The following is a 15844-nucleotide window of genomic DNA, read 5'->3' as shown; positions in this document are numbered from 1 at the left end:
CATAAAACATTCAACAACTGAGACAAACTGAACAAGTTTCACAGACATTTGACGAACAAAGACGGAATAATGAGTCTATGAACAAAGCGGGGGGTCAATATCAAAACTAACAGGCAGTATCTGGTGTGGCTATAAACACTAAAGTGCATCTCAGCCTCATGGACTGCACAAGATTTGTGAGTTCTTGCTGTGAGATGTTACCCAACTCTTCCAAAAAGGCATTTGCAAGATCTTGATCGTGTCTGGGGGACACACACGGTTATATGTAAATTTCCATTGCAAAGACAATCACGTGTCCTTCCTGTCTCCATATAGCACTGTCTTAAGCATCTTACATTACAGACATTATCATCTGGCCATATCTGCAGTCCTCATGCCTCCCTGCAGCAGGCCTATGGCATGTTCACGCAGGTGAGCAGGCACCCAAAGCATCTTTCTTCTGGTGTTCTTCATAGTCAGTAGAACGGTCTCTTTAGTGTCCTAAGTTATTGTAACTGTGACCATAATTGCCTACTGCCTGTAAACTGTTCGTATCTTAGGAATGTTCCACAGGTGCATGTGAAATAATTGTTTATGTTTCATTGAACAAGCATGAAAAACACTGTTTAAACCCGTTCTAATAAAAGATCTGTAAAGCTTATTTAGGTTTTACAAAATTATATTTTAAATACAATCTCCTGGAAAAAAAAAAGATGTTTATTTTTTTGTATATAAAAGTATATATAAACATTTATATATAAACAAGTATATAAACATTTAACCTGATGAAAGGTCAGTTACCTGGTTATCCAGTGAAATTCATGTAAGGCAGCATTTTTATTCGAGTCACCTTCAATGGTTATTAATGGTCACAAAGGAAAAGATAGAAAAACTTTAATTTGATTTATTTAATGATGTTTAGGTCCATTATAGAAAAAAAAACATTTTGGTGAATAATAAAATTGACATTTCATTTACATTTCTTGCTTATAAGCATAAATTAGCACCCAGTAACAAATTAAACTTGAAAACAAACAAACAAAAAATACTGAACTAGAATTTCTTGTACTGAACTGAAACAAATTAAAATAACTTTTAAATATGGACAGCGCATGTAAAATGTTAACATGCTACATTCTTTTATCCAACACCAGGTTGTGCATGACATTGCAAAGGCTGAACAAGACATCATATAAAAGCAAACCAAAGTATAAGGCTGGTTTGACAAAATGCATGTGCTTAAATGACTAATCATTTACAAAATATCTAACAGTTTGGGTAGCAGATACACCTGATATGTTTAAGTTCTGTTGAACATGAACATTGGCAACAAAAGTGGCCCTTCAGTAAGCTATACCAAATATGTTGAATTCTTTAGCAGCTAAATTTCCAGTTCAGTACCAACAAGGTTTAACTAAACAAATTTAAAACTTTTTTCCCCATTAGACATAAAAATATATTTAACTTAACACTGAAACACATGTACAATTGAATATTTTCATGATTAACAGAATATTAAAAATTATTTTTTTAAATGGCACAACAAAGATTCAAATCATGAATACTAGATTTATGATGAGCTGAATAAAAACTAAATATTAAGAACAAAATATAGTCCATTGAGAGTTGACCGGTCATTGAGAACGTCTATTTCAACGTGGGGAGGTATTTGTGCCATCTTCTCCTGATCTAACCAGCTACTGAAAGAACTTTAGTCCAGCTACCAGGAAGAACTTCTCCAGGAATATTTCAGAATCCAGAACAGCAATGTGGGCTGCCCGGCCTATTAAAGAGTTGGCTGTGTTGGGCAGCGCATGCACAACATTGTATCGGACCAGGTTACAGTCTTTGTTCTGAAGCACAGGTACTAGCAAGTTCTCAATCATCTCAGCATACACTGGCCCTGGGGATTAAGATTCATTAATGTACAATGTACAGTAGTGCTTGAAAGTTTGTGAACCCTTTAGAGTTCTATATATCTGCATAAATATGACCTAAAATGTCATCAGATTTTCACACAAGTCCTGAAAGTATATAAAGAGAACCCAATTAAACAAATGAGACAAAAATAATATATTTTGTCATTTATTTATTGAGGAAAATGGTCCAATATTACTTTTGCCACTCACAGCTATGTATGTGAAGCTCTAAGTTCTTTAGGACTCCTGTGAAAATCTGATGTTTTAGGTCATATTTATGAAGAAATATAGAAAATTCTAAAGGGTTCACAAACTTTCAAGCACCACTGTATGGCAACTTTTAATATCAGACACTAATAAAACAAATTCCTAAAGGACAAGTGAAGAAATGCTGGCCTCACCCATCTGCTTATCTTTTAAGGCTGTTTTGCACATCTCAATACGAGCGGAGTGATAGGGCACATAACGGTCCTGTAGTGAGCCTACCAGCACCACATTTCTAAAAAACTGAAGACCTGTACCACAGAGAGTACAAAAAGTCCAGTAAGTTTAAAAAACAAACAAAAAAACACCAGCATAAACTCTGCATGCCTCAAGGAGTAATACTAACCAGCTTTCTTGCTTAGCTTGTAGAGAAATGTCTGCCGAGGGTCTGAGTGATCACGGCAAGTCAGCTGTAATAGTGAGCCAGATTTCTTCCATTTTTGCATGAACCACAGTCCTAAAAGTAGAAGGAATTTTCATTCATCAAGATATGCACAAGCGTTAGCCTTTAAATGTTTCTGATCATTTCATAATATTCTATTATAAACCTAATTGATGAAATGTCTTTTTCTGTTTTCTGCTGCGTTCAGTGCACTGATGGCTAGATTTAGTTGTACCAGTATTGACGAGGGCTGAGCTGTTGTAGAGGGTGCCAAGATGTGGCCCAGACAGTGAAAGGAAGGTATGAAGTCTGTTAAGATAGCTCTTAAACCTGGGCCTTGTCAATACGGAGCGCACTATCAGATTTCCCAGAGAATGACCCACAAAGCTGGAAAATAATCATAATTAATGACAGTTAATCATAGTTAATGTGGTTTTGAAACACACATTTACACAGCATGAATAGACATGAATAATATACGAATTAATATGAACATGTAGGAATGTCTTATTAGACAGTTCAGTAGACTCAACATAAAATGGCCACATCCACAGAATGCAGGACACACCTAGAAAAGTGGATCATACTTTGTGAACAACAAATGTGTGTCAAGTTATGGCTGTTACTACAAACTATTTTTAAAAAATATTTAAATGCAGTAGCATTTATGTATAACTGATAATACAGAAAAGAAAAAAAACCCCAAAACTTATGTACATGAATTCTGAAGTTTCACCTTAATTTTTTTTTTTTTTTACCTTATTTTAGCAACTGTGAGATTGTAGATTTGTATATATTGTACAATTTCATCCAAAAGTCGGTCAGTCATAGAATCAAAGTCGGCAAAAGTGTCATTCTGAGATGGTAAAAACAAAAAGACATTATACTTTGCATACTAAGAACACTTACATTTTTTTTACAGTAAAAAAAATACAAAACAAAAACAACAGTTAACATTGGTGATGAATGGTTAGTTACCTGGTTGCGCTCTGACATTAAGAAGTCTATACGAGCTCCAGGCAAGCCCAGCTCTAAGTAGGTCTTCACCAACCTTAAATCTGCACTGTTACCTGTTGTTTGAGTGTAGGAAAAAAACTGTTAAAGCTTCTTATTTTAAAAAAAAAAGAAAAACAAATAAACAAAAAAACCACGGTTGGAATGGTGGATTAGTGGTCAGCACGCTTGCCTCGCACCTCCAGGGTTGGGGGCTCAATTCCCGCTTCCGCCCTATGTGTGGGGTTTCCTCCCCCAGTTCAAAGACATGCATGATAGGCTGATTGGCATTTCCAAATTATCCGTAGTGTTTGTGCGTATATGTGCGATTGTGCCCTGTGATGGGCTGGCCCCCTGTCCAGGGTGTCCCCTGCCTCGTGCCCCAAGGCCCAGGCTCCCTGTGGCCCTGTGTAGGATAAGTGGTAAGGAAAATAGATGGCTATTTCTGTTGCTTTAATGATATAGGTCCAAATACAATGTATATATATATATATATATATATATATATATATATATATATATATATATATATATATATATATATATATATATATATATATATATATATATATAAATAATAAAATGTGCTTGACCAATCAGATACGATTCAACTTTAAATGGTAAAGTGCTAACTTGCCATCGGGAGAATCTTGGGGTTCAGTGGGGTTCTTGCCCAAGGTCGCTTCGGCATGTGGAGTCATGCAGGCCGGGAATCGAACCGCCAACCCTAGGATTAGTGGACAACCCGCTCTACCAACTGAGCCACAGCCACCCCGAAAAGGTGTTTGGAAACTTTACCCGGAAACTTTACCTCAGTCAACAGCAGCGAAGTGCTGCATTTTTATTTTTTAAATGAAAACTGGTAAAGCATCAAACTCAACAAAAAGGACCACAGAATCCAACAGGTTATTTATTAAAAAATTTATCCCTACCCGGGGGGATAAACAGCTCTATACATCACCAGCCAGTGTAAGTTTACTTTTCTGCCACAGAGAATCTAGTTTATTGCATATGTACTATTAAGTTGTCTTTCGTAATTTTAGACAACATAGAAACAGAAACTTTGACATGTTGCTTGAGAATGTAACTCTTAGTGAATTTAAAGTAACTTGTTATACAACTAGAAAAAGTAGCTAATATTTTTATATTGTAATTTTAATAAAGTGAAGTATTGCTCTATTTCAGCTCATGTTCATTAGTCAAGGGGACAAGTGCCTTCAGGCATGATACACTTCTGTCCCATGACAAAAGCAAACGCCACCAACACAACATGAAAGCAAAAATGATTTGAAAAATTAAGTTAATGCATTTGCTTCTTTCCAGGACCACAACAGTGCTGTTGCCAGCTACATCACTGTTTGGTGTGGTGCTGTTTAATCTGGAATGGCTCAAATAAAGTGTTATGAGCTGATAGTAGACTAATGAGAGTATATTGCTTCTAAATAATTATATTTACACCAAAATTAAAATGAATGCCCTTTTTTCTCTCCGGGCAAATAACCTATTTATTTAGACAAGTGAATGACAAATTTATTTGTCTAAAGGACAATGGTTAATGTCAAGCCCTACAGAAAGTTCCACTTTTAAAAACTACCCACGGATCTTTGGAGAAAACAAAAGTAATCAGCACAGTTTGCAAAGCCGAATTGAATTACTACAGAAGTAATTCTTTGACATAACACCTCAGAGCAAAACACCACACCGAAACTACCTAAATGAGGCTTCGCCAATCTATATTACAGGAGTGCGGTACTTGCGGGCGAATAATGAAACCGGTACATGGGAAGGTAACAAATGCTTTGGCTAATTGGATAGTTAAAAACACTCGACTTTGGAACACATTTTTTGTTGTTAATATTAATGCATATTAGTGCATATAAGTTCACAGGAGAAATATGTGTTACAAGCTTAAAAAAAAAAAAAAAAGATGCTATTAAACAATACTAATCGAAATTAAACATACTTCCTTTGTGTTGATTCTACATTATTTATGTGATTTTACATTTAAATATCCATTATTAAAAAGCTTGTCTTAAGAAGAAAAAAAGATTCATTATGATTAATCACAATAAATTGTGTGATTAATTGGTTACATTTTTTAATCAATGAACAGTTTATTGTTAAACAATAATTAAAATCTCACTTTGATTGTCTCACTTGACACATACTGTCTCACTTAAATCTTTCACTTTCAGTCTAATATAGTTATTCAGTATTAACTGTATTTTTTATTTTTATTTTCATAATTGTAGTCCATAATAAAACAAGACTATAAATTCATAATTGTTCTGAATTATCTTTAAAATTTTGCATAAAGAGCTTGAAAAACTACAGTTTTAAAGTAACTTCCCAACACTGATGTATATGTGCAGGTAACATGGTGCCCATGTTTTTTTTTAACTAATCAGATCATCAAAGATCCACTTACAGATTAGTTTAAAGATGCAGTATATCAAACTTGAGTTTGACTGGCCTTGCTCTGCCCCTCTTGTATGGCCACACCCCAAGCTTTACATATGGCTTCAGAATTTTGTCCTGTATATGACTTATGTTTTGTATGAATTCATGCATGAAATCAGAAGTAAATTAGGCTCCACCCCCCAAGAATCAATTGGTATGTAGTGGACATATTGTGGAAAAATCTCAACATATTTTTGATAATTATTGAGGATCACACTCTGCTGAGTAGTTTAACACCAATTTTGTGAATACCGGCCCAAAATCCTTTGATTAGGTTGTCATTTATGCTAATAAAAATTAGCAAAAAAACCATCACAGAAATTAATGGGCATGAATTTGGCTGAAGCCAAGGAATAAGAGGAAGAATTTATAATGTACACCTTGAGAAATGTGCCAAAAAAAGCTTGCACTATAGTCCCACCAAGAGGAAAAAATTCGTTAATTCATTTTAGTAGTTTTTGATATATTGTACCTACCAAAAGTCACATGCCGGCATGCATTATGGTTTTGGCTGCACAATTAGTTTTATGTGAGAAAATTAATAATAATAAGAGGAAGAAAAACATCCCAAGAAAAGCTATCGCAGCAGTGTTTCAGCACTTGGACCCCTGATAAGAAAAACCCAAACAAAAAGGAATAGGGTTACGGCACCTTCAGTGCATGGACAGTGAGAGTGAAACAGAAAAATGGTAATCAGATACAATTGGGGGTACCAAGTAATCATAAATTGTTTGATAATCCGATGTCATTGTGATATTTTCTGCAAGGTTGACAATGTTGCACCAAAACAAGTTGTACCATTTGGTACATTGTAATCTCTTTCATTTTCTTTCTAATGAACACACATTTCTGATAAATAATTTCTCACCTTTGTAATCTTATCTTATGATACCTATTAATTATAACTTAAGCTTTACCACACGTCTCTCTCAGTTTCTATTTTGTGATTCAGTTGCTGTGCTTTAGTTACTATCCATTAGGGTTGACACTGCCTCTCTGTGTCTCACTGCTCAGTAACTACAGTACTTGATTTTGTTGTAGTAGTTACTGTTTTGTGTTGTCTTGATTTTCTGGCTGGAGCAGTTGTAGATTCACATCATGGTGTAGGTATAGGGCCCCAACAATAGTTCAAATTCAGGCACCCCCACCACACTAAGTCTGCCCCTGACTGTAGCACTCAAGCATGCATTTATGAGTCTAGCCTCACCATCCAGGCCATGGACACACACAATGAGGTGAACACCCTCATCACAGCTCTCATCCTCCTCCAGGCTAAAATATGGCACAGTTGAAGCCAACTCAGCCACTTCACTGTACAGGAATCCTGGCAGCTTAAGCTTCTTCAGCTCTTCTCTTGCCTGGGCAAATCTACAAAACACACAATATCCCCACAGCAACAATGAAGGAATTGATATGACCAAAATACTTGTGATTTTTAAGCATTAAATGCGGATAAAAGCAAAAGTTCTAGAAAAATCAACCACTTATTCTTTATGTATATTTGGACATCATGAAGGAAATAACCATAACTGATCTAAAAACACAACACGCATTTTTTTCTTAAATGGCACGAACGGATTTAACATGTAAATGAATAACCAACACAATGGAATATAAAAATGAGAAAACTCACACTTTCATCTGGGCAGGAGGGGAGCTCTCATACCAGTGCAGAATTGTACTGGTCCGCAGTGGTTTGGGGGGTTGAGTTTGCAGGTAGATCCAGGGGTAATGCATACTCAAATTCCTATGCACATAAAAAGGGCTCCTACATTCTAAGATCCCACAACAATTCACCTCTCCACTTCTTCCCTTCAATTCTGGCAGACCAATGACATAGACTGGCTCATCTGTCTCCTCATAGTAGCCATTTTCTATCATCTCATGGTTTGGCTCATCTTCTACTTCTTCTTCTTCTTCAGTGGAATGGACACCTGTCTGAATGCCCAGCATAATTGCTGGCGTTTCCTCTGGGCTTATCTCAGAAATATCAGTGCTTGAGTATGAACCAAAATAATTCTCTACTAAGCCTTTCTTTACCAAGTCTGTGCTACTGGTGGCTGATGTACTAGAGTGTGCTGCAATATGCATATCAATGCCAACCCCCAGCCCTATATCTTGCCCCACAGGGGTTCCAAGCTTGGTAGAATCAGATATCTTGTGAGAAGCAAAAGCTTTACAGAGGGACAGAAGAACAGAGGCTTCATCCGTGTGAAACACTGGATCATCAACATGGCAGGTGGAGGCTTCTTGGTGAGCTAAGGACCTGGTTGGACTGGTGGCATGGAAAGGGATACTGATATCAGATCTATCAGAGAAAACCAAGGCCTGCTCCTGCACAATGACACTGGATAATCGGCATGGAACCTCAGCCTCCATCTCATCATCTAATGGAAGTGAGTTTATGGAGGTGAGAGAAGACTGTACACCACTCACACCACTAGTACTCTCAGGGTTTGGCCCTTCTGGTCCATTGGACCCTTTTGAAGCAATACTGAGATGAGATGGCTTATAGGCAACACTCTGACACTTAGTAGTGGTCTGCTTAACATGTAGTGAGACCCAATCTAGATTCATATCAGCAAAATTGGAAACAGTTTGAGGACCTGGTACTAGCAATGTGGCAGAACTAGGCTCACTCTCAATGCCTGAATCTGAGAGTCTTGATGCTGCACTTGGTAAACAGTAACTCCTCAGTGTGGTAGCACAATCTGACCCCGTATCCATGATCTCTCTGATACCATCATTCTCTCCATGTTGAGGCTTGGACTCACAGAAATCTTTTTGTGTAATCTCTGGGATGCCTCCCCTTGTCTGTGTTCGATTACTTGGGCTTGAAAATAAGACAGTGACCTTATCTCCCTGGTAGGGGTTCGTATCACTATGTTTGAACTCAATATGTTGGAGGCCAGCAGGTATGACCATAATATTGGCTCCTTCTGTTGCTTTGCCCTCTGTGGCTCCAGGTCCAGTACCTGCCTGTGCTTGTGAACTTAGATCTGTGAAACTGTCACTTTGAATGCTAGTGTTAGCCTGGCTGTTATTCATAAGATGTTCTATAGGGAAAGTTCTTGTGTCATCATGATTCAAGTATTTGGACGTGGAGCTTAATCTTCTGCTGGGATCTCCAGACAAATATTCTTGTTTCTCTTTCTGACTGCACTGAAAGTCTCCTTTGGACTTTCCATCTAGTTCATCATGAAGGACCTTCAGGTTCTTGTAGCCTGTCAAAATCACAGAGTCCTTTGAGGACTGTCTGATCAGCTTTTTAGAGTTCTCAGTCTTAGTGTTCTTCCTCAATTTGATGGACTTGGCCTTGGATTTTATAGGAGGCTCATTCTCCTTGTGACAGTTAGTGACTAAAGCAACTTGATGGAGTTCTGGGTAAGCACTGAGAGCACCTACTCTGCCGACACGGAGCTCTTTTAGAACTGGTTTATCTGGTTTAGTAGGCCCAGAGCCACTCCTTAGGTTGGGTAGACCAAGCCATGGACCATCATTATCTTTGGGGAAAAAAACAAAAATAAATTGAAACCATTTCAATTTCATATCAGCTATTACATCAACTATTTCAGATTCTTCATATCAGAGGCTACATTGCAATTTACTGAAGTTGTAACAGCAAGGTCAATTCTTTTGTTTTTGCTAAAAAATAAAAGATGAATATAAGATAACATGAAAATTTCAGCTTTGATTTCCTGAAATCTACATCTAGATGTGTTAAACAAATTAGAACATAAACCCAGTCATTTTGTAAGTGATCAAAAATATTTGAACATGACTGACCGGTTTTTCTTGTTGCCCAGGTGTGCCCTGTTAGAGTGATTGTTTAAACAATTAATAGATCTGAATGTCTACTCTTGGTATGAGCCTGGGCTTCACCTATAAAGAATTTTATTTTATTCATATGTGTTGTTAAAAATAATTAACTAAAATGAAGACCAGAGAGCTGTCTAAAGGATAAATGCAAATTATTCTGAAGCTGAAAAAAGATGGAAAATCAGTCAGTCATTGCACAAGCATTGAACACAGCCAATACAACAATCAGGCTTGTCTTGAAAAAGAAAGAAACCACTGGTGTACTAACAACCAGACATCAAACCAGTTGGCCTGCTGATAACAAATATTGTAAGAGATATTAAGGCAAACCCAAAAACAACAGTTACTGACATTACCAACAATCTCCACAGTAAGTGGAGTAAGGTTTCACAAGGTTCAAAAGAGACTTCAAGAGCAGAAATATAGAGGCCATACCATAAAATGCAAACCACTCATCAGCAGTAAGAAGTGGAAGGCCAGATTGGAATTCACAAAGAAAAACTGAGATGAGCCACAAAAGTTCTGGAACCAAAGTTAACTTCTACTAAAGTGTGGAAAAAGAAAGGACCTGCTCATTATCCAAAACATAGAAGCTCATGGGCCAACAGTGGAGGTAATTTCATGGCTTGGGTCTTATGTTTCAAGCCATTTTGAAGCTGATAATGGCCGTTTCTGGAACAGGCTCAGTAATCTTTGATGATTTAACGCATGGTGGTAGTAGCAGAAATAATTCAGAGATCTACAGAAACATTCTTTCTGACAGTTTATCTAATTGGGAAGAACTTGATAATGACCCAAAACAAACTGGCAGCACAACAAAGGTCTTTAAAAAGTGAAAGGTTTTAGACTGGTCAAGTCAATCACCAGATTTTAACCCAATATGCAGAACTTTTTCTTTTGGGTTTTCATGCATTTTACCTCCCGAAGAGGACACTGAATGGAGAGCAACAAACACTTCAGTGAATAGCAAAAACAAAAGATTTGGCCTTGCCATTCAAATACTTTCAGTGGGAACTGTATACACAGTATACAGCATAATCTCATAACATATAAAACTCCGTCTAAATGGCAAAATAATATGCAAGCTGCTGTATAATTGCATTATACCAGAAATTTGCTAACTCTTATAATACACAAACCCTCTTTAACAGATTCCAGATATCTATCCTCAAAGATGACAGGTAGGGAGTTGACATCTCCATCTAGTTCAGCACATTCCACAGGAAGTGGTGGTAGAGAAAGAAAGTACGATGAGTTCTTAATGACTCCAGTCATCTGCTGGTGGCTATGTGCACTATTCAGATACAAACAAATGTCCATGTGAATGAATCGGTACAAATGGCATTCCCAATATACAGCAAATGGCATCCTGACACTTACTGCAACTCCTGGAAGGCCAGTGCAGCCTGTCTAGGGTGCTCAAGGCAAAAGAAAGCCTCAGAAAATCGCTGTACCTACAGCAAAGTGGAGACAAGAACATTATTCATCCTGCCACAGAATACCTGGGACTAACAGCAGAAAAAGTGGATCTACAAATAGCTTTTTCGATCTGTATTTCACTACTAACTTGCGGTAAGATTTTTTCAAGTTTAAAAAAAAAATCTATCATCACAACCCCACTGTGTCAAGCTAGCCATAATTACAGCACTGATAATAAAGAGGACATGCCTTTCAAGTTTTGTGGACTTACCCGAAGGATATGATGTTCTTGGGCCATCAGTGCCCTAACACTGTCATTCAGGGAGACTGTTTCCAGGAACTGGCCCCACAGAGCCATCAGCAGAGAGCATAACTGTGCAAGATTCATATTAACCATTTCAGCAAGCTCATCTGGGCTCTCTGCCTTCTGCTGCAACATTACACACATGAAGATATATATATATATATATATAAAAGTTAGACAAAGATGGGCAACACCTGATAATGTTTAAATGATCACAACTTTTTTATATACATTTACTCACATATGGGCATGGGTGGTAAGGAGGTATACATACCAGTCTCAAAGAAATACTGCATTGTCCCTAAAATTTACTTTGTGATGTACAAACTTACTTTAATCAGCTTCACAAAGGGTTACATCAAACTCTGATATCTCAAAAAGCCACTTTTTTTTTGGATTTGATTAAAATTCATTGCTCAGGCTACAATCCTGTGTTGTACAACATCATAATTTCAGGATCATATTCCTTTGGGCCTGTGACTTGCTAGCTTAGCTTGTTACCTTACATTCCATAGTGTCTGAGATAGCTAGTGTGGTGTTGTTAAATTTGTCTCTGTCAGTCACAGAATAGCAAACCTCAGCACACCAACTCAGAAAGCAGTCTTTTGCCTGGCTCATGAACCACCTGGTTCATGGACCTCTGGCTAATGATTCCACTATACCACACTATAATTAGCCCAAACCAAAATGGACTCTTGGCATTGCTCATAGTGATCTTAGGCTTCTATGCACCTGCTCAGCCTGTATGGAAACCCAATTCATGAAGCTCCAGTTCCACAGTTACTTGTGTTGATGTTACTTCCAGAGGCAGTTGGCAACTCTGTAGTGAATGATGCAACACAGGATAGACGTTTTTATGTGCTACATGCTTCAGCACTCAGCGACCCCCCTCTATGAGCTGCTACACCCTTCCATTTTACAATAATAGCAGTTACAGTTGCCCAGGGAAGAGCTACACAGCAGGGCAGACATTTCCTGAACTGTCTTGGCATGCAAAGGTGGCATCCTATAACAGTGGCACATTTTAAAGTCACTGAACAATCCTATATTCTACGGTCAGTGTTTGAAGACAGTTCAAAATCCCCTCCTTATGTATCATCACAATAAAACCAAATCTATATCTGTGACATCTGTTACCATATGTTTTGTATTTGAATACAAAGTGGTGATTGGGTGCTGGAATGTGTTATTTTTGAAATCATACATAGTGCACTTTACTGCTGTTATCACAGATGAAAAACTCTGCTATACTAGAGATGCTTCCTTTCTAATAGATACATCCCTGCCACAAGTTAGTGGTGGGGACAAAACCGGTGTAACTTACTGTACTTGCATTAACTCCGGATGTGAACGATCAGCTGCAAATTTGTCAATTCATAACAGCCTGCACCCAACGAAATGACGCAATATTTCGCTGTCCATTACATGTAAACTATCCCTCTATGTGATGTTGATATCATTTTAAAGATGAAAAATAAGTACTTATATATACACATACATACAGATCTGGAAAACATTAAGAGACCACTGCGAAATTATCAGTTTCTCTGGTTTTACTATTTATAGGCATGTATTTTGGTAAAAATTTTTGTTTTATCCTATAAACTACTGACAACATTTTACCAAAATTCTAATTGTAATGATTATCATTTAGAGAATTTATTCACAGAAAATGACAACTGGTCAAAATAACAAAAAGATGCTCATATTAGTTTTTAAACAACACAATACAGTACTAATGTTTTAACCTAGGAAGAGTTTAGAAATCAGTATTTGGTGGAATAACCCTGATTTTCAATCACAGCTTTCATGCATCTGGGCATGCCCTCCACCAATCTTTCATATTGATGTTTCGTGACTTTATGCCACTCCTGGTGCAAAAAATTCAAGCAGCTCGGCTTTGTTTGATGGCTTGTGACCATCCATCTTCCTCTTGATCACATTCCTGACATTTTCAGTGGGGTTCAGGTCTGGAGATTGGGCTGGCAATGACGGGGTCTTGATCTGCTGGTCCTCCATCCACACTATGACTGACCTGGCTGTGTGGCATGGATCACTGTCCTGCTGGAAAAAAAACAATCCTCAGAGTTGGGGAACATTGTAAGAGCAAAAGGAAGCAAGTTTTCTTCCAGGACAACCTTGTACGTGGCTTGATTCATTCGTCCTTCACAAAGACAAATCTGCCCGATTCCAGCCTTGCTGAAGCACCCCAGGTCATCACCAATCCTCCACCAAATGCCACAGTGGGTGCAGGACACTGTGGCTTGTAGGCTTCTCCAGGTCTATGTCTAAACATTAGATGACCAGGTGTTGGGAAAAGCTGAAAATTGGACTCATCAGAGAAACTGACCTTACTCCAGTCCTCTATAGTCCAAGCCTTGTAGACTTTTTCAAACCTCAGAATGGCTCTTCTTTGCTTTGCATTTATGAAGGGCTTTTTTCTTGCTTTGCACGAGGCTCCTAGGAGCTGTCGAACCGTCCTCGCCATGCACTTCACCCCAGCTGCCATTTACCATTCTTTTTGTAGGTCATTTGACGTCATCTTACGGTTGCTGAGTGACATTCGAATGAGTTGGTGGTCCTAATAACTCCTTTTCGTTGTCGATATTTTCAATTCGCATCACAACCTGCTCCGTGCGGAGTGTAGTCTTCCGTGTCAAAAACAAACACCACAAGACATCAGTGTTATTTTTTATTTCACCTCTAGAGGCCACTCTTGTACTGTATAATGACAGAGGACACTTCCCGGATGCCCACGCAACCGGGAAAAACTATCGGTGTGGATTTTTGCCTGATAGTTTGACTGATAGTTCCAGCAATCGGTTATTGGTGCCAATTAATCAGCAAAATCGATCAATCGGTCGACCTCTAATAGCGAGGTTTAGGTACAGCATTACCATAACAATGAGGAGCATGTGCGTCCAGTAAGCGTGTTCTGCTATTTAACCTCTGCATGTGTACTTAAAACGTCATGAAAAACTAAACTACATTTTCTGAGATTTTAACAGGAAGTGTTCGTGTCGCACATAATAAAAGACAATTTTAGCATCCGTTAATTTGAATTGTAGGAGAAAACTGGTTAATTTTGAGCTTATTTCCGCTATTTTCGTCTTCCGGGTTTAAAATCTCATTGTGTCACACATCACAGGCAGTGACGTGGCAATGTACATCGCATCGATGACGCGTCGGTGTCTCATAATTATTCATGAGCCTCCGTGTTCTTATCCTATGAGAAGATGCTGTCTCTTAATTATTCATGACAGCACATGGTCTTTTCCAACAGATGTAGTAGATGAAAAATGGGTCGCAAGTGTTTGTTTCAGTGGTGTAAGAATTCAATAATAATAAGAGTTTTATTCATGAAATGCTCGAGCCTATTAGCTACCATTCCGACACTTCTCCCATCCGTGCTGCCTCTGGTTTTATTTTGTTTTCCTCCATAGTCACGCCAGGGGCTAATGGTTCAATAGATAGGGCAGAGGACCTGCACCACTATCTACTATGTCTCCATTTAGCCCTGGGTATTCAGGAGGAGAGAAGTCCGCTGCCTCATCTGCAAACTTTTTGTCACTAACCATCTTTATTTTGAGTGTTCTGAAGGCACGCCCCCCTCTTCCTCCCCTGCCACGCCCACTCCCCCTCCCTTCTTCACACAGAGTAATGATCGGCTATGAAGATGTCATGTGGGGTCAAGGGGCGTGGTCGCCGCCCTGCTCACTCTCTCTCTCTGCAACCTGCACATCGTGTGCTGACATGCAGCCTCATGTTAAGGTACCATTTTTGGGATGTTTTCTGGGATGTAAGCCTATGGTATCCTTCAATGTAATAAACGAAGAACAGCACTTTCACTTTGTATCCGGCTGAGTTATATTAACTTTCCTGAGAAACCCGTGAGGATCTAGCCGGATCCTTACAATTGGCGCTCGAATTGTGAATGAACATCCTCGGAAAGAAAAATTTGGACACCGGAGAGAGTGAGTGAACTTTAAATATGGCTTTCGTACTCAATGCTCATAAGGCAACTGAGCTGTAAGTGAACTGTAAGTGAAGTTTCAGTCATACTGAACTTTAATTAGCTGGCACGCATGCTAGTGGGATAAACTAGCAACCACCGAAGTCTCACTACTGCGTTGGTGGAGAAAACCCACCGCGGGATAATTTTCATTTTTATTTTTGTCACTATAGGTTTTCTAAGTGTTGCCGTCTACGTTTTTTCCAAGGGAATTTCCCTCGCTGTTTTTCTGCGTGTTTCTGAGTTCTTACTCTTATTTATTTATTTATTTATTTATTATTTTTTAATAGGCC

The 15844-nt window shown here is 38.3% G+C and overlaps 1 protein-coding gene across 13 annotated transcripts in view; it reads right to left on the bottom strand.

Annotated features, from left to right (window-relative positions):
- Positions 1 to 858: 858 nt before the first annotated feature.
- Positions 859 to 15844, bottom strand: part of fam135a (family with sequence similarity 135 member A) — an 86869-nt gene continuing 71883 nt past the window's right edge. For 6 of the 13 annotated variants that reach the window (XM_017461286.3, XM_017461292.3, XM_053677739.1 and 3 more), the window contains 11 exons: positions 11507 to 11665; positions 11197 to 11270; positions 10956 to 11110; positions 7631 to 9500; positions 7205 to 7365; positions 3523 to 3614; positions 3303 to 3400; positions 2711 to 2931; positions 2509 to 2619; positions 2300 to 2413; positions 859 to 1882 (listed from right to left, as the gene is read on the bottom strand). In XM_017461286.3, coding sequence (XP_017316775.1) covers positions 1677 to 1882; positions 2300 to 2413; positions 2509 to 2619; positions 2711 to 2931; positions 3303 to 3400; positions 3523 to 3614; positions 7205 to 7365; positions 7631 to 9500; positions 10956 to 11110; positions 11197 to 11270; positions 11507 to 11665 — 3261 coding nt within the window. In that variant the 3' untranslated portion in view covers positions 859 to 1676. The remainder of the gene's footprint in view (positions 1883 to 2299; positions 2414 to 2508; positions 2620 to 2710; positions 2932 to 3302; positions 3401 to 3522; positions 3615 to 7204; positions 7366 to 7630; positions 9501 to 10955; positions 11111 to 11196; positions 11271 to 11506; positions 11666 to 15844) is intronic. The other 7 variants (XM_017461289.3, XM_017461293.3, XM_053677741.1 and 4 more) reach the window with 4 other exon arrangements.

This window comes from Ictalurus punctatus, chromosome 29 (genome assembly GCF_001660625.3).
Source record: "Ictalurus punctatus breed USDA103 chromosome 29, Coco_2.0, whole genome shotgun sequence".
NCBI classification, from domain to species: Eukaryota; Metazoa; Chordata; class Actinopteri; order Siluriformes; family Ictaluridae; genus Ictalurus; species Ictalurus punctatus.
This window is presented reverse-complemented; position numbering and strand designations above follow the sequence as displayed.